At 48.4% G+C, this 23,048-nt stretch overlaps 2 protein-coding genes across 3 annotated transcripts in view; one reads left to right on the forward strand and one right to left on the reverse strand.

Annotated features, from left to right (window-relative positions):
• Positions 1–1,087, reverse strand: part of LOC138173394 (zinc finger protein 14 homolog) — a 15,405-nt gene extending 14,318 nt beyond the window's left edge. The window contains exons 1-3 of the mRNA XM_069103446.1: positions 1,061–1,087; positions 489–794; positions 20–294 (exon numbers count right to left, since the gene is read on the reverse strand). Coding sequence (XP_068959547.1) covers positions 20–294; positions 489–794; positions 1,061–1,087 — 608 coding nt within the window. The remainder of the gene's footprint in view (positions 1–19; positions 295–488; positions 795–1,060) is intronic.
• Positions 1–22,597, forward strand: part of LOC138173312 (zinc finger protein 14 homolog) — a 22,840-nt gene extending 243 nt beyond the window's left edge. For both annotated transcript variants that reach the window (XM_069103293.1, XM_069103294.1), the window contains exons 2-6: positions 4,495–4,669; positions 8,699–8,825; positions 9,902–9,997; positions 16,317–16,491; positions 16,920–22,597. In XM_069103293.1, the coding sequence (XP_068959394.1) occupies positions 4,655–4,669; positions 8,699–8,825; positions 9,902–9,997; positions 16,317–16,491; positions 16,920–18,153 (1,647 nt within the window). In that variant the 5' untranslated portion in view covers positions 4,495–4,654 and the 3' untranslated portion in view covers positions 18,154–22,597. The remainder of the gene's footprint in view (positions 1–4,494; positions 4,670–8,698; positions 8,826–9,901; positions 9,998–16,316; positions 16,492–16,919) is intronic.
• Positions 22,598–23,048: the final 451 nt, after the last annotated feature.

Consider the following 23,048-nt stretch of genomic DNA (forward strand, 5'->3'; position numbering starts at 1 on the left):
GGCGTCGCTGAGCGCCTGCCCATCACAGCTCGCCGCACCCCTCCGCCGGAAGTCAGGCAACCGGGGCCAGTCGGGGCAGGTGGGATGCCGCGCGTGGTGCCGTTTGGGGGACAGGGGGCTGTCCCCAGGCCCCGAGTCCCGCCTCCTTGGGTACTCCCCCTGTCCCCCACTCTTCGCCCTCCCCCCACTCCTCCGCAGCCACCGAGGTCTGGTCGGGCCCATGCGGGCATCAGCCTTGCTCCCCTCCGCCCCGGCGGCCTGGAAACCCTGGGGATCGGGGAGGCCAGCCGCTGTCTGGACGGGCAGAAGGGGGGCGGGTCTCCCCCCAATGGTGGAGACCCTCTCCTCTTCCCCCTCTCTCCCCTCCACCCCTCCCCGTGCGGACCTTCCCTCTTCCTGGGGCGGGCCGGCGGGCTAGGTTTTCCCATGTGCAAGGTCCATCCCTAGCATTCCTGTAGCACTCCCAGAAGTGCTTTACACCCACCCACCCTTTGGGTGGGGGTGGGGTCACCATGACACTGATTGCTGCTCCTCTTCACAAAGATACTGAGTGCTCGAGGCAGCGTTTGCACCGGGTCCTCTGGCCCAGGGGTACAGGTGAGAGCAGGCAGTGCAGAACCCCAATACTGGAGAGGAGGGGTTCTCACGCTGTGGAGCCTGGGGGGCAGCAGGTAGCGGCTGGGGGTGAGGAGGCTGCTGCAACAAGCCTCCTGACAGGTGAGGAGGTGGCCCAGCCTCACACACGTGTGATCCCGGACAAGCCCCTTCACTGCTGCCTGCCTCAGTCTTCCCAGCTGTAAAAGCAGGACAGGAGCAGCCCCCACCTCAGAGGGGGCTTGTGAGGGTCCGATGAGGTCATAGTGTCTGGCACATAGTAGGTGGCACAGAAATGCTACTGTGAGTACTGCTAATGAAAGGTGATTTCCGTGTGCATAGAGAGGGAGAAGCAGGTGTGAGAGGGGTTGGGGATTGAGGGGAGAGAGGGGGTTAAGGGTGACTGAGGCAGAAAAGTCAGGAAGGAGGCAGAGCTGGAATTCCGTGTTTGCCGTTTGCGGCGGACCGCGTCTCCAGGACGGCCAGATGACATGGCCAGAACTGACCTGGAGAGAGACAGAGGCTGGGTCTAGAGATCTGGGATCACCCGCAGGGAGGTGGTGGGTGAGCCTGAGGGAGCTGGGGAGAACAAGAGGAAATGTATGGGAGTGAAGATGTAGCTCCGGGAGGCATGACCAGAGACAGGATCCGAACCTGGGGCTCGCTCACCTAGAGAGAGAAGCGAGGCAAGGACAGAGCCCCGGGCCACAGGGGCGCATAATAATCCAGCAAAGGGGACTGAGGAATGGCCAGTCGGGGAATGAGAGCGCACAGGGAGAAAAGAGAATCCAGGAATCAAGAGTCTGTCGGCTTTAGCCATTAAGAGATCATTGGTAGCTTTGGAATGAATAGTTTCAGCCCAGTGATGAGGTTGGAAACTGGACTGCTGCACTAAGACTTTTGGGACACCCTGTATGTCTTGGAAATGAGACCTTGCTTCAGAGACTCCCCCGCCCCATTTATTGTCTGTAAAGTTGTCCACTTTATAATCTGCAATCCTCTCCCTTGTTAGATCATGAACATATTATCTCTAATAATATACATATATAATTGCTATAGGTATGTGTGCATATGTAATATAATTATCTAATAACCTATCCATCGATCTGAAAGGTAATTTCTTCCTTGTGCCTCTAGTTTTTAACGAAGTGACCTTTTATGTCTAAGTTTTGTACCCATTTTTTTTTTAAAGCAATCGGGGTTAAGTAACTTGCTTAAGGTTACACGGCCAGTTATTTCTGGGTGTGGTGCTAAGTATCTGAGCCCAGACTTGATCCCCAGGTCATCCCGACACTGGAGCCGGTGCTCTTACTCACTGAGCCACCTGGCCTCCCCTGTTTTGTACCCATTTAAAATTAATCTTGGTAGGTGGTGTGAGGTGTCACTCTAAATATGATTTCTGCCAGATTTCTGTCCAGCTTTCACAGCAGTTTTTGCCAAATAGTGAGTCCTTCCCCCAGTACCTGAGGTCTTTGAGGTTGTTGAACACTATGCTGCTGTGTTTATGAGTGTTATATACTTAATCTGTTGCACTGTGTGCTGGTGCTGGCTCTGTGTCTCTGTCTCTCTCTCTCTCTCTCTCTCACACACACACACACACACACACACACACACATCCACACACACGCACACAACCCAAATCATTTTGATGATCACTACTTTGTAGTATAGTTTCAGATCTGGTACAGATAGGTCCCATAACTTCTCATTTTTTTTTCCTATAGTATTTCCCTCAAGGATCTTTAACTTTTTGATCCTCCAAATGACTTTTGAAAATAATAACAGCAATAATGACAACAGCTAACCTTTCTATAACGCTTACTGTGTGCCGGGCACTGTGCTAAGCATTTTATAATTATTATCTTATTTGATCTTCATAACAACCCAAAGAGGGAGGTGAGGTACTATTATGATACACATTCTACAGTTGAGGAAACTGAGGCAGGTAAATATTCTTTTCCAAGGTCACATGGCTAGTCAGTGTCTGTGGCTGGATTTGAACTCAGGTCTTCCTGACCTAAGCCCAGCACTCTGTTCACTGTGCCACCTAGCCTTTCCTAGTTCTGTAAATTAAACCTTTGGTAGTTTGTGGGGGTTTTTTCATATGGCATTTTATGAATAAATCAGGTTAGGTATTATTGTTGTTTTTATCATGCTGGCTCAGGCTATTCATGAGTAACTGATATTTGCCCAGTTGTTTATGTTTGCCTTTAATTCTCTCCAGTGGTTTGTAGTTGTGTTCAAACAGCTCCTCTGCTTATCTTGGTGTATCAGCAATGCCATATTAACAATGCCTATGGAGATTACAGATATGCTGATATAATTATCCATCACAAAATACTTCATGCTTGCCATATGGGGGAATAAACTAGAAAATTTATTAAGATACCAAAAGACTGAGTCCCAAAACCAGAAAGTGAAAGCCATCAGAGTGGTTATGACATTGGCACAGGTAGATAAAGTAGAAAGCACCCACATTTTCAAGCCTTTAAAACAGAACAGGCTACCTCAGGCAAAGGTCCTCCTCTCCCCACTCACAGCAACCACCCAGCATCCGGGAAGCGCACTCCCAGCAGCTCCGGCCCCTGGCAGTCCTCAGCAGGAGTCCTTAGCAGAAATTCTGGCTAACTCAAAAAGGGCTTCGCGCTGCCTGCCGTCGCCACCACCGCCAGCCACCGCAGGAACGCTAGTTTGGCTTCCACTTCCTCTTGCTCCGCCCCTTCCTGCTACATCAGCAAGTCCAACGGGGCATGGAAGATCTTTTAAATCCCATAACCCTTACACTTGGTAGGTAGACTCCAAAGTATTTTGAGCTCTCTACAGTGATTTTAAAATAGAATTTTTCTCTCTATCTCTCCTTGATGCGTTTTGTTGGTAGTGAACAGAAATGTTGATTTTTGTGGATTTAGTGTATGTCCTGTAACTTTGCTGAAGCTATTGTTTCAGTTAATCTTTTAGTTGACTCTATAGGGTTTTACAAGTAAACTAATATATGAACTGCAAAAAGCAATACATTTGTTTCCTCCTTACCTGTGCTTATTCTCTCAATTTCTTTTTCTTATCCTGTACCTACAACCAGCATTTCTAGCACCGTATCAATCTAATCCAATTCAATCCAGACCAATCCAATAAACAGTTACTAGGCACCTACTATGTGCCAGGCACTGTGCTAACCCCTGGGAATACAATGAATAAAAAGAAAGCCAGTCCCTGCCCTCAAGGAGTTTACCATTTGATGCCCCCTCCCGCACCCCCCAGAACAGCACAAGGAACAAGTCAGGAAAAGGGCGGAAGGGGTTCAAACCATGCAGGGCAGCAGATGCAGAGTGGAGTGAGCCAGAAGGTCCAGTTCCTGTATCCAGTAGTGGCGGTAGTCATGGACACCCTTCCTTTGCCCCTGATCTCATTGGGAAGGGTTCTAGTTTATCCCTAGGATGTATGATACTGGGTCTTGGATTTTGATAGATGTTTGCATGATGATAGCCATAATGACCAACGTTAATTTAGCACTTCAAGGTTTGCAAAGCACTTTACACATGATAACTCACTTTCTAATTCCTTTTTTTTTTTTTTGCCTTTTGGGGGGAAGTTGGGGCTAAGTAACTTGCCCGAGGTTACACGGCTAGTTTTTTTGTGTGGGTATTAAGTGTCTGAGGCCGGAACCGAACACAGGTCCTCCCGACTCCAGGGCCGGCGCTTTACTCACTGCGCCACCTAGCTGCCCCTAAATTCCTTCTTAAGGAGAGCCCTATTAATCCCTATGTTTTTCAGTCTTTTTTAACAGGAATGGGTGTTGTATTTTGGGAATGGTCAGGGCTTTTTTCCTCAGGCTTCTTTGTATTGACTCATCTCTGTACATGTAATAGGAGTTTTTCTTCTTTTATGTCTCTCTGTCTCTAGTGTCCAACATGGCCTTGTACAGCACTGATTGAGGGCCGCCTACTGCAGAACTTTGAGCCAAGTCTCTCTATGAATTCAGGACTTAAAAACTGAGAAAGTGACTTGCTTGGTTCCTCCTACATCTATCAGTTCCTGCATTAGGTGGCCGAGGCCTCTGCCGATGAGTGACCATGCGGTAAGTCCAGCCGGCATGCTAGGGGAAGGACCAGGAGAGAACCCACACCCAAGGAGGCCGCAGTCCTCCACATGTGGGAGGAGGCTGGGGAAGGGGGCCAAACAGCTCCCAAGACAGTGTCCTCATTGTTCCCTGCAGGCAGGGGAGGTCCCACCTCTGGCAGGGGTCAGGGATGCCGCCTCCTTTGGGGAGATGGGGGAGCAGTGGACAGGCTGGGACAGTGATTGATGGCCAGCATGGTCGTTAATGTAGCTATCTGTAAATGTCCGTTTTCATGGATGTGGTTTGCAGCAGGCAATGCTGGTTCACTTACTTTCCCCGGAGGAAGGAGGGTCTTAGCAGAGAATAACAACAGCGCTAAGCCCTCTGCAAAGAGGCCCTCGTTCCATCCTCACAGCGTCCTTGGGAGGCAGTTGTTATTATGATCTTCATTTTACAAATGAGGAAACTGAGGCAGGCAGAGGCTCAGTGACTAGCCAGTAAATGTCTGAGGCTGGATCTGAAACAGCTTGCTAAGGATCTTGGGGTTACTGAGATCTCAATGTGGATGTTTCAGTGCGCCCCCCAGGAGTACCAGGTCCTCCTGGCCCCTGTGACCAGCCCCAGCTGCTGGCGTCCTTCAGTTCTGACTCTCCTAAGCTCTGCTGCCTGCTGACATCTCCGCTCTTCCCTACGAGGAATGGGCTGTGCACGAGCCAGGTGGCCTTGGGGCTCCTGAAGAAGCCAGTGAGGGCGCGTCTCCATTGGCTCTCTCTGGGCTGTGTCTAGTAACCCACAAGGCAAGGACCCAGCTGCAGAGCTGGGGCTGGAGAGGATGCCACAGGCCTCAGGACCACATTCTGAGGATTGTCGATTTACAGTTGGGAGGGACCTCCAGTGTCCCCCCCAGTCCCTCATTTTACAAAGGGAGAAACTGAGGCCCAGAGACATCACATGACTCATCTGAGGCCACACAGGCAGTGAGCAGGAGCACCAGGATTTGAACTCAGCTCTTCTCACCTGCCCAATATACCCTCAGTCTTGGTCAGGGAGTCCAGGGCCACTGCAGGCCTGGTACAAAACTGTGTCTTTCACCTTTTTTGCCCATGGTAGCTCTGGTGCTCAGCACAGTGACTGGCACGTAGCAGGCAAGGAATATGTTTGCTGACTGACTGGCTGACTGATGCTCTCTTCCCCTTGCCATTCCCCATCCCGCCTCTCCTCGTCTCTTCTGCTGGCTCTCCATCACTCTCTGGGGGTCCCCTGTTTCTCACCCTCTTCTGGGCCCTCTTGTCCTCCCTTCCCCAGGTGGTCTCATCAGCTCCTCTGGAGACCATTGCTATCTCTCACTTGGGGGTTTCCAGATCCGCTTCTCTCTCCAGACCACAGGTCTCACATCTCAAGCTTCTGTTTGGTTCTCAGACTAGGTGTCCTATGGACTCTCCATATCCAGAACAGAATTCACTCTCTGGCCCTCTTCCTGACCTCCCGCCCCCATCGTCCTGGGCCCTGGGATCCCACCAGGACGTGCTTCTCGACTCCCTGCTGTCTCTCCTGTCTGCCGCCTCCTCCCCCAGCCCCCGTATTCGTTCATCATTCCACACTGCCGCTGCCCCAGGGCAGACCCTCATCTCTTCTTGCCTGCTGGTCAGTGGCCCTGCCTCTCTTCCACCTGTCCTCCCCTCAACTGCCAGACTGATCTTCTGGAGGCTCATGTCTGACTCTGCCACCTGGCCCACACTCTCCAAACTCCTGTGGCTCTCCACTAACCTCATCCTCAGTTTGGGCCTTAAAGCCCTCTCCACCTGCCCCCGCCTCCCTTCCCAGTCCCCTCACACCCTGCTGCCCACCTGCTGCTTGTTCTGAGATCCTCCTAGGTGCCCCCTGCACAAGGCCCTCCTGCCAACCACAGGTGGCCCCCCCATCCTGGCTTCCTCTGAGCTCAGACCCCCCCTTTACCAGAATCCTTTCTCCATGCCCTATGGTTCTAGCGCCTCGCATCCACATATCCTGTCCGGGTCCTGCATGTGTGTGCGTGGCTCTTGGAGGGTGATCTCCCCAGGCAGACCATGAGCCCCTTGAGGGCAGGGACCATCTGCTGCCTTTCCTTGTGTCCCCAGTGCTCAGCAGAGCGCAGTACCTGGGACAGAGTCAGTGCTTAATAAATGCTTGTTGGCTAAAGAAAGCCAAAGATCTTCCATCGTCACCTCCCGCATGAGGGTTTACGGAGCCATAGCCTCTGTGTACAACCATGGAGCAAGCTGTACTTATTAAGTGCCTTCTGTATGCATTGTGCTTGCTTCATCAGTATCCTGCCAGGCTTACTGGACCATCTACCCGTTACTGGACATGGAGAGAAAGGCATGTCTACCAGCAATGGGTAGATGGTCCAGTAGACAGCTGGAGGTGGGAACCCGGAGGTCACGAGAAAGGGTGGGCTTGGAGAGATCTTCAGAGAGATGCCCCTGTGGGCCAAGAGGGAATAGATGGAGTCTTGGGGGATCACCAGGTTAGTGGGGAGTGACAGGAATGACCATCCAGCGAGGCAGACTGAGAAGGTGCCAGCAGACAGGAAGGAGGAGAGCCGGGAGGCAGGGTGTCTCGAAACCTAGAGAGGAGAGGGTCTCCAGAGGAGACTGCAGAGAGGTCAGGGATGAGGGGAGACAGGGGAAGAGAGATGTGGGACGTGGCCGCTTGTCCAGGGGCTCCCAGAGACAACCTTGGCTTCAAGTAGAAGCTTAGAGCAGAGGAGGCTGGGGGTTGTAAGCAGGGCCACCTCACAGAGTGAAGGCACTTCAAAGAAAGGTGACCCAGCTTCATGAATAATGAGTAAAGGTTTGTCATTGATGAAGCCAAGCGTCCTGAGGGCTAAAAAGGAAAGGACAAAAACCGGCAGAAGGTCTCCAGAGTCTGCGAAGGTTTTTATGACAAATGAGTCCAGCATCCTGGCTGTGGACCCTGGGCAGGTGACAGCCCTCTTTGGCCCTCTTGCTGTTCTGTGCCACAGAGATAATGGCCCCCATTGGCCTTGAAAGGATCTGCTGGCAGGCACTCCAGGACCCGTAGATCCCAGCAGGGGCATTGGGCAGGGGGCACAGCACGCAGGCTGACTTGAGCAGGCCCTTGGTGGGCTCTGCCATGGCCCACCAGAATGTCTGCATGACTGCTGGCTCGGACAGAGGGATGAGGGTCCACTGGGGCTGCTGTAGTCATCTCACTTCCCTTTCTGAGAAATGGAGCCTTTGTGGGGAAATTATGAGAGATTGGGCTTTGATTAGTCGTGGAGAGTGGTTGCCTTCACATTTCTAGTTGGAGGTGAATGCTTTCAGTGGCTGATGTTAGCGGCCTCATGACCAGATCTCAGATATGTCTGCCCTTGGAGTTCAGGAGTCTGAAGGCCTGGGAGGGTGACTGGAACCCTGGGGCCAGGGGCTGAGTGCAGGCTTACAAGGCAGGAGGCCTGCCCAGGCCTCTCCTTGATGCTGTTTCCTTGTCAGCAAAATGGGGATAATCCATTTTTGCACTACCTGGCCAGTAGGTTTGCTGTGAGGGAAGCATTTGGTAAATCAGATAGCACAGCCAAAGTCGGAGACTGAAGCCCACGAGAATCGAGGGTTGGAGCGGGCCAGAGAGAGTGGCATGTCCACAGTCACGGGGGGCAGAGCCACAGCTGGATTTCTCACCTTTGATGCCCAGTAAGATGCTGCCTCTAACCTGGGGATGGGTGTGTGTGTGTGTATGTGTGTGTGCATGTGTGTGTTTGTGAGTGAGCATGTGCGTGTGTGTTTGAGAATGTGTAAGTGTGTGTGTGTGAGAATGAGAATGTATGTGAGTGTGTGAGAATGCATGAGTGTGTGTGAGTGTCTGTTTGTGCGTGTGTGTGGATGTGTTGCTTTTGGGCCTGGCTCAGCATCGCTCCCAGGCCAGGGCCTTTGGGTGGTCAGCAGAGATCTGGAGGCTGAGGGCTGCCCTGTCCTGCCCTGCCCTGCGCTTATGAAGCTTCCGGGAGCTGTGGTCCCCGGGTCAGCACAGGTGCTTTGGCTTTTTCAGGGCTTGGTGAGATTCAGGGATGTGGCTGTGGACTTCACCCCGGAGGAGTGGGGCTACCTGGCCCCAGCTCAGAAGGAGCTCTACAGGGAGGTGATGCTGGAGAACTATCTGAACCTGGCCTGTCTGGGTGAGTAAGGGTGGCCGCCCCTCTGGCGTGGGGCCGGCTTCTTGAGGGCCTCTTCTTTCTCCCTTAGGAAATCGTGGGTTATGTTGTTTGGATTGAATTGACCAGAGATTCCTGGTCTGACGAGCTCCTCTGGCTGGCCTCAGCCTGGCTTTCCAGCCTCACTTGACCTCACTGCCCCCTGCCTGTGCTCTACCATCCCACCAGCCCGGCCTTCTCCCTGGCCTCACATCTGCCATCCAGCTCCCATCTCCATGCCTTTGCCCTGGCCGTCCCCATAACCGAGCACGCCCTCCCTCCTTATCTCTGTCTCACAGAGTCCCACTTTTCCTTCAACATGAAGCCTTTCCTGATTCCTAGCCCCACCTCTGCTGCTTCCCTTCCTCCCAGACCGCCTTGGACTTCCCTCCTCTGTCTGTGTTTGTTTGGATTCACTTTTTATTTATTCCTTGAATATCTTTCATATGTTCTTGCTGTCTCCCTGTTAGAACAGGAGCTCCTAGAGAGCAGGGCTTCTTGTCTTGCTGTCTCCAGCACCTCTTCTGGGCCTGGGCCTGGGTGACTTGGGGGCCTCCTCCTATCCCCTCTGAGGTGCTATACAGAGTGAATGATAATTCAGTAGCACTTCCAGCAGAGGAAAGCCATTCCTCGCTCCTTCCTTTCTCCAAATCCCCCCACTTCTGAAGGACATTGTAGAGAGAATCCTTAAAGACTTTGGGTGCCCATTTTGTCCCCAAAAGAAAAGCTGAAGTTGAATTCATAGTATTAATAATTCACTGATAATAGCACATGCTTACAGTGTGCCCTGCCCTGTGCTAAGTGCATTACAAATGTTGTCTCATGAGATCTTTATGACAAGCCTGGGAGGCCGGTGCTGTGGTGACCCCCATTTTACAGCTGGGGAAACCGAGGCAAGCAGAGGGCTATTTTTTCTTTTTTTTTAGCGGCTAGTCCAGGCTCACGTAGCTGGTCAGCGTCTGAGGCTGGATTTGAACTCGGGTCTTCCTAACACCAGGCTCGGTGCTCTCTGCCTGGTTCTTACTAGGGCCCTCAACACATCTTCATTTTTCATTGGGCAGGACTTGCTGTTTCCAAACCTGCTGTGATCTGGCAGCTGGAGCAGGGGGCAGCACCGTGGATGCCCGAGGGAGATGCCCCAGGCTGCCGCTGTCCAGGTGAGTGAGTGATGCCTGGCTGCTGGGAGGCCCCTCAGCCCCTGCTCCGGGCTGGGCAGGGGACTGTCATCAGAGGCCTCAGGCCTGGGAGCAGGGGAGGAGGGGGAGGAGAAAGGGGGGAGGGGGAGGAGAAAGGGGGGAAGGGGAGAAGCAGGAGAAGAGGGGGAGGGGGAGGAGAAGAGAAGGAGGGGGAGAAGCAGGAGAGGAGGGGGAGGGGGAGGAGAAGAGGAGGAGGCCCAAGCACCTTTGGTGGAGCCCCATCCTCCCTTGTCTAGGCCCTCTCCTGACTCAGTGGCCTCCCAGAGCCTTGTAGTTTCTGGTGCAGCTTCCTGTGTGATGTAGCCCGAAGCCTGCCTTGGGTCTGCCCCCCAGATGCTTTCAGCAGTTGTTTTTAAAGCATAGGCCTCTTCCCACACCACCCCCCACCCTGAGTTTGCACGATGTGGATTTATGCCCACTAACCTGCAGTGCACATTTGCAACTGGTCTGTTTTAAAAAAAAAAACCTGTTCCATTTTCCATGAGTGCCAAAGAATCTGTTATTCAGCTGGCCTCTGATGCGCTTCGATGATGACGTCAGATGCAGAAGTGAGCCATGCTTCCTGCCCTCAGAAAGCTTCCATTCTACTTGGGGCCACAGCAGGTTCACAGACCAGTAAATTCAGAACTGCCATTCACGTAGCATTTCAGCATGTGCAGAGTGGTTGACAATTACTGCATCATGTTGCCATCCTCACCACAGCCCTGGGAGGGAGGTGTGCCTGTGGGCTGCATGCAGGACCCTGGGTGCTGGGGAATCTGGCAGGAAGGGCCTCATGCAGAGGCACTGGGCAGCTAGACCCTGCTTGAGAGAAGCTTGGGCTTCACGATTGACACTGAGGAGGGAGGATGGTCCAGGTGGAGGGCTGGAAGTGAGGTGCCAGGCAGAGCAGATGGGCCAGGCTGGCAGCAGGGCAGAGCGTGGGGGTGGGGATAGGGTGTCATCTGCTGGGAAAGGCCAGTCTAGTCAACAAGCACTAAGTACCCCCTGTGTGCCAGGCACCACGCTAAACACTGGTAACAGACCTCACTCTCAGGGCTCGGAGTCTGGCAGGCCGACCACTGTGTATACTCAGGGTCTAGAGAGATCCGACTGAATCTCATCTCAAAGAGGGGTGCTGGGATCCAGAGGGCTGGGGGAGGGCTTCCTGGAGAAGAGGGGTTTGAGTTGAGACTTAAGGCATCCAGGGAGGTCAGCAGTCAGAGTGGAGGAGGGGGAGTGATCTGGGTATGGGGGATGGCCAGAGAGGATGCCCAGAGCCCAGAGCCGGAGGGCTTGTTCAAGGACAGCCCGGAGGCCGGGTCACTGGAAACAGAAGTGTGTGTCGGAGCGTGAGGGGAAGAAGACTGGGATAAAAACATAACAAAGCATAGATAATATTACACATTGACACTAGCCGGTTGGCGGCCCCCAGGGGTCCTTATGCGTGGTTTGGGATCCACCTGGAGAGAAGGTAAGAGCTCTCTTAGAGATCTCCCACAGTGAGGCATTGTAGGCCCTGATTTGTTGGTTTGATTTAAATGTAAGGGATTATAAGAGCTCACATTTATGTTGTATGTTAAGCTTACAAAGTGCTTTCTTTAAAACCCTGCGAGGTAGATCTTGCTCTGGGTCACTTTATTCCTCTTTTATGGATGAGCAGACCGAAGCCCAAGATTAAATGATTTGCTTATGGTCACATGGCCATGTGACTCTTTCTGCCGTATCTTGAGAACCTGGGAGCTCTCAGAGCTCTGTTCGTTCTGTTTTTCACCTTGTTAAAGCAGGTTTAAGAAAAATAGCAGCTCTCCAAGCATTAGGCCATTGAGGGAGCAGACGACATGAGACCTCCATGGATTGTCTTAAAAGCACATGTGGGGTTCTCCAAGGGTACTGATTCAGCAACCAGCTTGACTATCTTGAAATTGTATCTTGAGCAAGATTTTTTATTGAACAAGAAAAAAAGTGATAGCAAAATTCATTTTGAAGAACAAAAGGTCAAGAACACCAAAGGAATTAACGGGGAAAAAATGTAAAGGAAGGAGGTCTAGCAGTACCAGGGGTTGAACTGTATTAATAGGAGTAATTATTAAAGCTATCTGGTGATGGCTAAGAAACAGAAAGGTGGATCACTGGAGTAGATTAGGTATGTAGCATGTAGTAGTAAATGCTGAGTAATCTCACAAAGATCCAAGCTTTGGGGATAAGAATCTACTGTTTGGAAAAAATTGCTGGGAAAGGTGCTGGAGAAAACTGGAAAGCATTCTGGCACAAAGTTGGTATAGATCAGTATCTTACACCATTTAGCAAGATCAGGCCAAAATGGATACATGACCTCGACATAAAGAGAAATATTATATGCATAAATTAGAAGACCATGGGACACTCACCCTAGCAGATTTATGGATAGGAGAAGAATTTATAAATGAACAAGAGATAGAGAGCACTAGAAGGTATAAAATATATAATTTTGATTACATTAAAAGGCTTTTGGACAAATAAAACCAAGGTAGCCAAGATTAGAAGGAAGGCAGAAAATTGGGGAAACATTTTTTTAGGCAGTTTCTCAGATAAAAGTCTTACATTTCAAATATATAGAGAACTTTGTCAAATATGAGTCTTTCAAATATAAATGAGTCATTCCCCATTTGATAAATGGTCAAAGTACCCGTGTTTCCCCGATAATAAGACACTGTCTTATTATTTTTTTTTGGACAGAAAAACACCAGAGGGCTTATTTTCAGGGGAGGGCTTATTTTAATGAGCATTGACAGCAATTTTAATAAACAGGTAAATGTGAACAAAAAAATGTACCTTTATTCAATAATGATCATGTCATCTTCTTCAACAACATCGTCATTAAGTGTCCATACCCTGAATTCCGTCCTGGATGTCTTGCACCTCCATTTCTTTCAGAAGAAGTGGACCCAATCTGTCATGTCCAGCAATATAGCTCTCTTTAAATAATATGTCTTGTCCAGGTAACCTGCTCGTAGTGCCTTGGCGACACAGCTGTCAGTAATTTTATCCCATGACTTCTTCACCCAAGTCATGACTTCTTGCAGACAGGGCTTCACAAAGTTTCCACGATGATTTCTTTCCATTCTATTTTCAATGTAGTCATTGACTTACATGTGCAAATGGTCCTTGAATGGCTTCTTTATTGCAATATCAAGGGTCTGCAGATAAGCAGTCATTCCTGCAGGAATCATTACTTGATCTATTCTTCTCTCTGCAAGGAAGTTCTTCATTTCTTTAGCGCAGTGAGTGCTGGCTGAATCCCAGACTATCAGACCTCTTTGGTTACCTCGCATAACAAGTGGCAGCATTAAATCAACCCACTTTCTTATAACAGCTTGTGTACACCAGGCTTTTTCGGTTTCAAGAACGTAAATGCCAGATACACATTCAATCTTATCTTGCCCTTACTGATGATTAGAGGTGTGGCTTTCTTTCCATCCAAACGAATTGCCAAAACACAGGTGACCCGTGCACTTTCATAGCCAGTGGTGGAAATGTAGATTGACGTTGCACCCCTGTGATGAATTGTTGTTTGAGATCCTTGTCCCATAAACACTGCAGTTTCATCCATAGCAATCATATTGCAGGTTTGGTACTTGGAAATGTCGATCCTATCAATAAAGGACTTGAATGCAAGTGCACGTTTAATAACTTCAGCATCTTCCAGCTTAAACAGTGTTGTTGATCTTCTTAGGGACAGTTCATACCATTGAAGGAAACCGTCCAACCAGTGTTGTGATGCTTTGAATCCTTCTGAGACCATTTCAAACTCTGGTGCCATTGAAAGGGCAAATGCTTGAATACTGGTATCAGCCCTGCGCACAACCAAGGCCTTTGCTCTCCTGTCAGCAATCCATTCACCAATGAGGATCTCCAAGTCAGGATATAAGGGCTGCCTACCTGATCCAGACCTGCGCTTTTCCCCTTTTCCCTCATCCACCTGTTGATTGAGGTTATTATAATCTGCTCTCCATTTTCTGACCATTCAAAGATCCAAAAGTTTTTCTTTACAGAAAACTGCAAGATTCTTGCCATGTGACTCCTCTACAATTGCTTTCTTCTACTCAACAGTATAGCTCTTCCTTTTTGTACTCATGTCTGGGGGTCAAAACAGACAGAATAATAAAATTATGACCATCAGTCCTTCTTTTCACTCCATCATGCCCCCTGAGTTCTTTTTTCCTCCATCATGCCCTTTTTATCCTCCATCATGCCCCCTCACTCCCGCTTACATACCGGGTTTTTATGTTGTCCTGCCTCAGCTCTCCTCCACGGCACTGCTCTCAATGGCGCCAGTAAGCAAATCACTGGGGAAGAACAGGATGACGCGCTCACTGCTGCAGCTCTGATTGGATGCAGCTCGGAGCGCAGCATGCATTTCACCCGGGGGGGGGAGGGTGGTGCATACAGAGGGTACCGTAATGTAGCATGTAGCGCAGGGGATCACCTTCACTACAGTAGCAATCTCAATAGGGCTTATTTTGGGGGGAGGGCTTATTTTAGAGGAATCTTACACAGTAAGGGGAGGGCTTATTTTCAGGATAGGTCTTATTATTGGGGAAACACGGTATATGAAAAGGCAGTTTTGGGAAGAAGAAATCAAAGCTGTGTGTGTGTGTGTGTGTATGTGTGACAAAGCTATATATATTTATGGAACTAAGTGAAGTGATTTCAGGCAAATTACATTAAATCACTGATTAGAGAAATGCAAATTAAAACCACTTTGAGGTATCATCTCACATCTTTCAGATTGGCTAAAATGATAGAAGAGGAAAATGACAAACGTTGGAGAGGATGTGGAAAAATTGGGACACTGAGTCACTGTTGGCAGAATGGTAAACTGATCCAGCCATTCTGGAGAGCAATCTGGAATTATGCCCAAAGTATTATAAAAGTGTGTGTACTCTGACTCAGCAGTACCACTATTAGGTCTGTTTCCCAAGGTGACTAGAGAAAAAGGAAAAGAACCTATATGTTCTAAAATATTCATAGCAGCTCTCTTTGTGGGGCAAAGAACTGGAAATTGCAGGGATGCCCATCAGTTGGGGAATGTCTGAAGAAGTTGTGGTATATGATTGTGGAGTACTGTTGTGCTATAAGAAAGGATGAGCAGGTTAATTAAAAAAAAAACATGGAAAGACTTATATGAAATAATGAAGAGTAAAACAAAGAGAACATTGTATATAGTAACAGCAAGATTATTCAAACAGTAACTCTGAATGCCAAAGCTGTTCTGGACAATACGAACATTTGAATCAACTCTGAAGGACTTAAGGAAAATGCTGTCCACTTGCAGAGAAAGAACTGACATATGGAATTATGTATTGTGTGGCTCCACATATATATCTCTACCAGATGTTGGCCTTCTCTAGTCCAGGATTGGGAGGGAGGGAGGGAGGGAGACAGCTCAGAACTCACGTTGTAGCAGCAGAAAGAACGAGGTACAATATCCTTTTCTGAATCTGGTACAGTTATTCGCGTTCCCTTTTGTTTTGTGAAGTAGAATGTTAGAAATATCTACATCTTGTGTGGATGAGAACCTGCTAACATCCCATCTCTTACAGGAAACCTTCCCTCCTAATTCTAGTGTCATTTTTTCCCCTATGCTACATAGAGAGGCTTCTTTGTGTGTGTGTGTGTGTGTGTGTGTGTGTTTGCATGGTGTTTCCCTCATTAGATCATAAGCTCTTTTTGCCTCTTTTTGTATCCCCAGCACTTAGCACATAGAGTACCTGGCACATAGTAGGTGCTTAATAAATGTTTATTTCTCCCCCCCAAAATTGAGATGATTTAGTATGTAATTGCTGCACCTGGTCACAAAGAAAAAAATCAGTCTAGAATGTCAAGAGGGTCCAAGGCCTGGAACTAAGTGAAGTGATTTCAGGCAGATTGCATTAAAAGACTTTTGTCAGGCAGGAATCCGGTGGTCCCATACTGGTAGCAGAGATGAGTTTTGGATTGTGAGGGAGAGCTGGTATAGACTTCTGTAGGGTGATGTCTCCAGAAGGTTTGGTTCAGGTGTGACCCGGGACCTCAGCTCCATTTCCTCTGGGGTCAGCACAGTTGGGCTATTTGGCATTCTACCTTCTCTTCCTCCTCTTGTGTTTTAGCCTGTGCACTTACTTCTTGATCCCAGTAGCAGAGTGGAAGTTGACATGTTATTAAGACTAAGAACCTGTGGCCATTACATTTTAACAATATTTTTTTCATTCTAGAGAGGCCATATAAGGTCTAAGTGTATAGCAGATGGGTAAAATTTTATATTTATGTATCTTTTCAGATTGGGAGATTAGGCCTGGAATCACGTACTGTGCTCCAAAGTTGGATATTTCCACAGAACTGTCATTGCAGAGAAGTCTCAGAAGGAAGGATCTACTCATCTCTAACTTGGGAGAATCCTGGGAATGTGATGCTAGGCTCAGGAAGCAACAGAGCAAGGAGGAGAAACATCCCAAGTAAGGGAAAATCGCCCAACAAATTGAGAGGCCAGGAGGATAGTAAACCTAAGGAAGTTTCACTCCAGGACCAGTCTTCTTTTTGCTTACACACAAAGAGCTTCAGAGAAGTGTCATGAATGTGGTTAACATTTCAGTTCTTAGTTAAATCTTGTTACCTTTCATAGATCATGTCCTGGAGGAAAACACTATGCACATGGAGAATATTGAGAAATCTTCAAAAGGAGCCCGGATATCCCAGACTTACTATACGTCATTTGATACCCCATAAAGAGAAGCCCCCCAAAATACCCTATAGTGGATGTTTGAAGGCTTTCCCCACAGCGTAGAACCTATTGTACATTAGATCATTCATCCAGGGTTACCTAATAAGCTAATGAATGTGGTAAAGCTTGTACTCACTGTCTGTCTCTTCCTTCTCATCACAGGTCTTGTATTGGGCAGAAGTATTATGAGTGTCATGAATGTGGGACTGTCTTCCCTCGGAGGGCAGCGTTGACGCGACATCTGAGGATTCATACTGGAGAGAAGCCGTATGAATGTCATGAATGTGGGAAGGCCTTCCGTGTGAGTGGCATGCTTACTGTACATCAGAGGATTCACACTGGAGAGAAGCCTTATAAATGTAGTGAGTGTGGGAAAGCCTTCCGTGTGAGTGAACATCTTGCCCAACATCAGATACTTCACACTGGAGAGAAGCCTTATAAATGTCACGAATGTGGGAAGTCCTTCTACCGAAGCACAGAGCTTACTCGACATCAGAGAATTCATACTGGAGAGAAACCTTATGAATGTAGTGAATGCGGAGGAACCTTCCGCTGGAGGGCAGCTCTCACCCAACATCAGACAATTCACACTGGAGAGAAGCCTTATGAATGCCATGACTGCGGCAAGGCCTTCAGGCGGAGCACAGATTTTACTCGTCATCAGAGAATTCATACAGGAGAAAAGCCTTATGAATGTCTTGATTGTGGAAAAGCTTTTAGCAGGGGCACAGAGCTTACTCGACACCAGACAATCCATACTGGAGAGAAACCTTATGAATGCAGCGAATGTGGGAAGAACTTCCGTTGGAGGGCAGCCCTCACCCAACATCAGACCATTCACACTGGAGAGAAACCTTATGAATGTCGTGACTGTGGGAAGGTCTTCCGCCTAAAGATACAGTTTTCCCGACATCAGAGAATCCATACTGGAGAGAAACCTTATGAATGTGATGATTGTGGAAAGACCTTCCGCCGGAGGTCACAGCTTACTCAACATCAGAGAATTCATACTGGAGAAAAACCTTATCAGTGCCATCAGTGTGGGAAGGCCTTTTGCTGGCGAACAGAACTTACTCGACATCAGAGAATTCACACTGGAGAGAAACCTTATGAATGTCGTGTATGTGGGAAGGCCTTTCGTGAGAGTGGGACCCTTACTGTTCATCAGAGAATTCACACTGGAGAGAAACCTTATAAGTGTAATGAATGTGGGAAGGCCTTCTGTGTGAGTGGAAAGCTTACCCGGCACCAGAGAATTCATACTGGAGAGAAACCTTATGAATGTCACGAATGCCAGAAGGCTTTTCCCCAGAGGGAAGAACTTATTCGACATCAGAAAATTCATACTGCAGAGAACCCGTATCAGTTAATCAGTCAATCCATGAGCATTTATTAATCACTTTCTATGTTCCAGGTCCTGTGCCAAATGCCAAGGATACAGATTCCAAATACAATGCCTTATAGATGTCATGATTTCTGCCAGGGAATTCTAGCTCAATTCAACAGATATTTATTTTTAGAGTTTTATCATGTGCCAGACATTCTGCTAGTTGCTAGGAACACAAACACAAAAATGTAATAGTTACTTCTCTTAGGAAGCTTACATTTTCTTGAAAAAGCACCTTACTCAATGATGGACAGTTCCCATTGAAGAGAGAAACAATGTCAGACTGATAAACTGAGAGAATTCTTTCTAGAAGGAAATCTGATGAATGTGGGAAGGCATTTTGCCCAAGCACAGAAGTTACTGAGCTCCCCAGGGTTACTTGCCCAATCTCATGGCCTTTTCTCAGTCCTCATCCTTCTTGACCTCTCTTGCATTTCACACTATCAATTACCTTTTCCTCCTGGACACTCTCTCCTTTCTAGGTTTGTGTGACCCTGTTGTCTCCTGGTTCGCCTCTAACCTGTGCAATTGTTTTTTTTCAGCCTCCTTTGCTGGTTCCTCAATCTGGGTCGCACCCACTACCTGGATGCCCCCCAAGGCTTTGTCCTGGACCCTTTTCTCCTCCAGCCTGTGTCATTCGATGATCTCTATGGGTTCAGTTATCATCTCTACCCAGATGATTCCTACATATATATATCCGGCTCTGGGCTCTTTCCTGAGTATCAGTCCCCCAACACCACTGTGTATTTGGATATCTCAAACCAGATATCCTGTAGGAACCTGGAACTCAGTATATCCTAAGCTGAACTCATCTCTACCTGAACCCTTTTCCCCAACTCTCCTCTCTGCTGAACTTCTTTATTCCTACTGAAGAAAACACTGTCCTCCCAGTCACTTAGCCATATACTTTTGGGGTCATCCTTAGCTTCTTACTCACATATGGCAAAGTGTTGCCAAGACTTGCCCTTTCTACATCCCCCCCATCTTTCCTCTGACTGCCACCACTCTGGTTCGGGCCCTTATCACCTCACTCCTAAACTATTGCAATAGCTGCTGGTGGGTCTTCCTGGAGTCACAAGTCTCTCCCCACTCTAGTCCACCCTCCAAATAGCTGCCAGAAGGATTTCCCTGAAGTGTAGGTCTCACTATGCCTGCCCCAGATTCAACTGAATAACACTGGCTCCCTGTTATTACAGAGCAAATATAAATCTTCTATTTGGCTTTTTTCCTTTTTTCTTTTTCTGCTTTTTGGAGGGGAAAGGGCAGGGCAGTTGGGGTTAAGTGACTTGCCCAAGGTCACACAGCTAGTAAGTATTATGTGTCTGAGGTTGCATTTGAACTCAGGTCCTCTTGACCCTAGGACTGGTGCTCTGTTCACCTAGCTGCCCCTTCTATTTGTCTTTTAAAGCCCATCATGACATGTCTTCTACCTTTCCTTGCTTCTTATACTTCTGTCCACGTTCTCTGTAATCCAGCAACACTGGCCTCCCTGCTGACGCTCATTCAGGATGCTCCGTGCAGTGGCTTTGTGTGTACCTGAAAGTCTCTCCCTCCTCACCTCCATCCTTAGTTTCTCAGCCTTCTTTCAACATGCCACTTACATTGTCTTCTTCCCTAGAGGGTGAGCTTCTTGAGGACAGGGACTGGTTTTGCTCTTTTCTGCATTTCCAGCACATAACACTGTGTCTGGCCGTAGTGAGTGCTGAACAAATGTTTGCTGACTGACAGATCTCAGAAAGTCCACACTCGAGGGTAGGATTGTGATGAGTGTGACAAGACATTCACCTGAAAGTCTTTCCCAGTTGCCCATCACAGAATTACTGCTGATCAGAAACTCCATTAATGCAATGAATATAGAAAGACTTTCATCTCCAGCGTTAACTTCACTCTTTGTCAGAGCATGAGTCACCAAGAAATCCCTGTAGAAGGGTGTGATAAAGGCATGAGTAAGAAAGTCATACTGAATTTCTATTAAAAAATAAACTACAGTACAGTGTTATGGAAACAAAAAAGAAATGTGACCAACAAGAATCGTTTTCTGGCTTGTTAAAAACAAGTCTTGAATTTTAAAAACATTCCCAAGGCCACGGCTGCAAATAGGCCCAGTAATACCTTGCCATGTTAAAAAAAATTATTTTTTGGTGGGGGGATTCTTTAATTCTTTTCATCAGTCCCATTTCCTAGTACCCACCTGCTGCCCTACCAGAATTCTCCCTTAGAACTATAACAAAAGCATGATTCTGAGAAGAAAATTCTCGATTTCAGGTACAGATCAATGAATATAAAAATGACTCCCCCCTCCCCTGGCCCCATTCAAATTGATGGACTCCCTGAAATCTATCCAGAGATGTCAGATTAGGAAACTCTACAAGCTGAGGGGAGAGTGCTTCCTACCATGTAGAGATCATACTGACTCCTGGCCCCCATGTCATTCTTCCTTCTTTCTCAAGGGAACACCTGACTCACTTGTGATCTTGCCCTCATTCTGAATATCCATGTGGATATGCCCTCAAACAGCCTCATTTCCCAATCTTTCCATCTTCTCAAATCCCAGCACTTCCTCCTCCACTCCCCTTTCGCCACAGCCAGGGATGGTCACACCCTAGATCTCACTAGGACCCTCCAACATTCCTTTATCTGACCTGCTGTTACTTCCTTCTGTCTTGTCCCTCTCCTAAACGTGTTCACCTTCACTGGGGCATGCAGCCCCTCAGGACTTTATCAGGTTCTGACTTCACTTTCCTGGCTTGGCCATCCCAACCTTATATTCAGCCAGTTCAGCTCTGCATCCTTTCCTCACAAATCCTTAACCCCCTTGTCCAATAACCACTCCTCCCCTGCCAAGCCTCAGTCCAGGATTACTCCCACCACCCACCTCCTCTGCTCCTACCTATGAGCTGCTGAACAAGCCACACAACCCTGCTGATGCTGTACATTAAAAACCCATCTTAACCAACTTCAAGTGGGCCCTCACTGCAACAAGGCAGACCTTTAATCCTTCATAATGGCTTCCCTCTCATGCTGCATAGAACCATATTCCAATCCTCTTCTCCAGCATCCCAGACCTCCTCCCACCCTCTCCAATGAGGATTTTGCCTTTTTGCAGAGAAAACTGAAGATACTTTGAGCTCTCACTTCTCACCCTTCCTATCTCAAACCCATTGAAGTCCTTGCTCAACATACCTGCCCCTTGAACACTGCAGCAGAGGACTCTGGTGCTCTGAATCCTGTTTGTCACATGTGCTGAGCCCAATTTCTGCTGGACTTGTCCTTGTAGGGAATGTTTCCTACCAATTTTTTGCTGTGTCACTGTAGTCAAGACCCCTTTCTCAGTGTTACTAGCATAAGGTGATCAGACTAAAGGGACTGGTCCTGCAGGCGGCATCAGGGAATCCCCTCTTCCTCTCCAGGAGCCCCAGAACCCCGTGGATGCTTGAACTCAGTGGCCCTGAGACTCCTTGGTTCAGCAGGAGTTGGGATGGGGATTGCCAAACTTCTGTGGGCTCCAGGTACCATGGATTGAGAGGTCTCCCTTTTCTTGCCCTTAAAGTTCATTATTCCTTTGGTATAAGTTTTCTTTGGAGCCATTGGGCTCTGCTGACTTTTTCTTAAATTCTTCTGGTCCCACTTGCTCTCTGGAGGCTTAACTAGAGAAAACTGGCCCCCCAATTTCACCATCACGTCCCTTCCCAGCAAGGGGGCAGGGTCAGAGGAGAGCATAAGGAAGAAGTGTTCAAACAACAGATCCTCCAGTAGGCAGGGGCCAGGGCACGTTTGGAGACATCCCTTAGTTTCCCCTTCAATGTCCACGACCTGATGGGTCGAGGGGTGAGTAGGGCCAGAGTAATTAAACAGAACATAGCCATGATAAAGTGGGTAACCTTCAGCCTCGATTTTTGCCCAGGGCTCAGCACAAGAGAGGGAGAAAATGGGAGCCCTGTATATTCATTGTATCCTTGTATATTCATTTTCTTTATTATTTTTTCTTTTCCTGAAACTTTTATCTTTCTCCTTTCTCCATCATCATCATCTCATCCCCCCCCACCCCCTCACATTTCCATAGAACTTTCTCCCTGTCTCTGCCTCTGCCTTTCTCCCCCTCCCATCCTCCATGCCTGAAGTGCACTCCCTCCTCGACACCCCCTCCCCACAGAAAGATTTCCTTCAAAGCACATCTCAGTCACTGCCTTTCTAGAGGAAGCCCCTCTTCCCTCCCAAACAACCTTGTACTTGACTGCTTTGTATTTATTTGTATTTATTCTTTATTTATTCTGAACATACTTACGAATGTATTTTTGTCTCCTCCGCTGGAACACGGGCTTCTCGAGATCAGGCGTTGTTTTCTTCTTTGTGCCCATCCCCAGGGCCTGGCAAAAAGTCAGTGCTTCATAAATGGTTGTTGATTGACTGAATAAAGATTTCTTCCCAGCAGTGGGGGCATTGCTTGTATAAAGTATTGTATAAAGCTTGTATAAAGGCTGGAGACAGCACATGAGCAAGGGAACCCCCTTGTCTGGAAAGTCCTATGTGTGAACTAATGAGAAATAAGGTGGGTGGGAAGCAGATTGGGGAAGGCTTTGAATCTGAAGAAGAGTTGGAGGCCTGAGAGGCCAGTGGAAGGTTCTGAACAGTCTACGCTTGTGTCTCCCAAAGATGACTGTCATTCTGCATGGAGGGAGGATGACTGGAGGGGGGGGACCTGGCCACAGATGTTTAGGAGGGGGAGAATACGATATCATGGGCTGAATGGTTAGAGGGGAGGGGATGGACGGCACCATTGTCCTAAGGTGTGGCTGTCTCCACTGGCCAGCTTCGGGCAGGCCAGGGCCACTGAGGGGCTCTCTGTCTCCTCAGTTACCCCTCTCTGCTTTGCAGGCCTGGAGTCATGAATCGGTGTTGACATT

The sequence above is a fragment of the Petaurus breviceps genome, unplaced genomic scaffold, assembly GCF_028583685.1.
Source record: "Petaurus breviceps papuanus isolate PSGF00001 unplaced genomic scaffold, PetGlider_PUasm1.0 577, whole genome shotgun sequence".
In the NCBI taxonomy this organism is placed as follows: domain Eukaryota; kingdom Metazoa; phylum Chordata; class Mammalia; order Diprotodontia; family Petauridae; genus Petaurus; species Petaurus breviceps.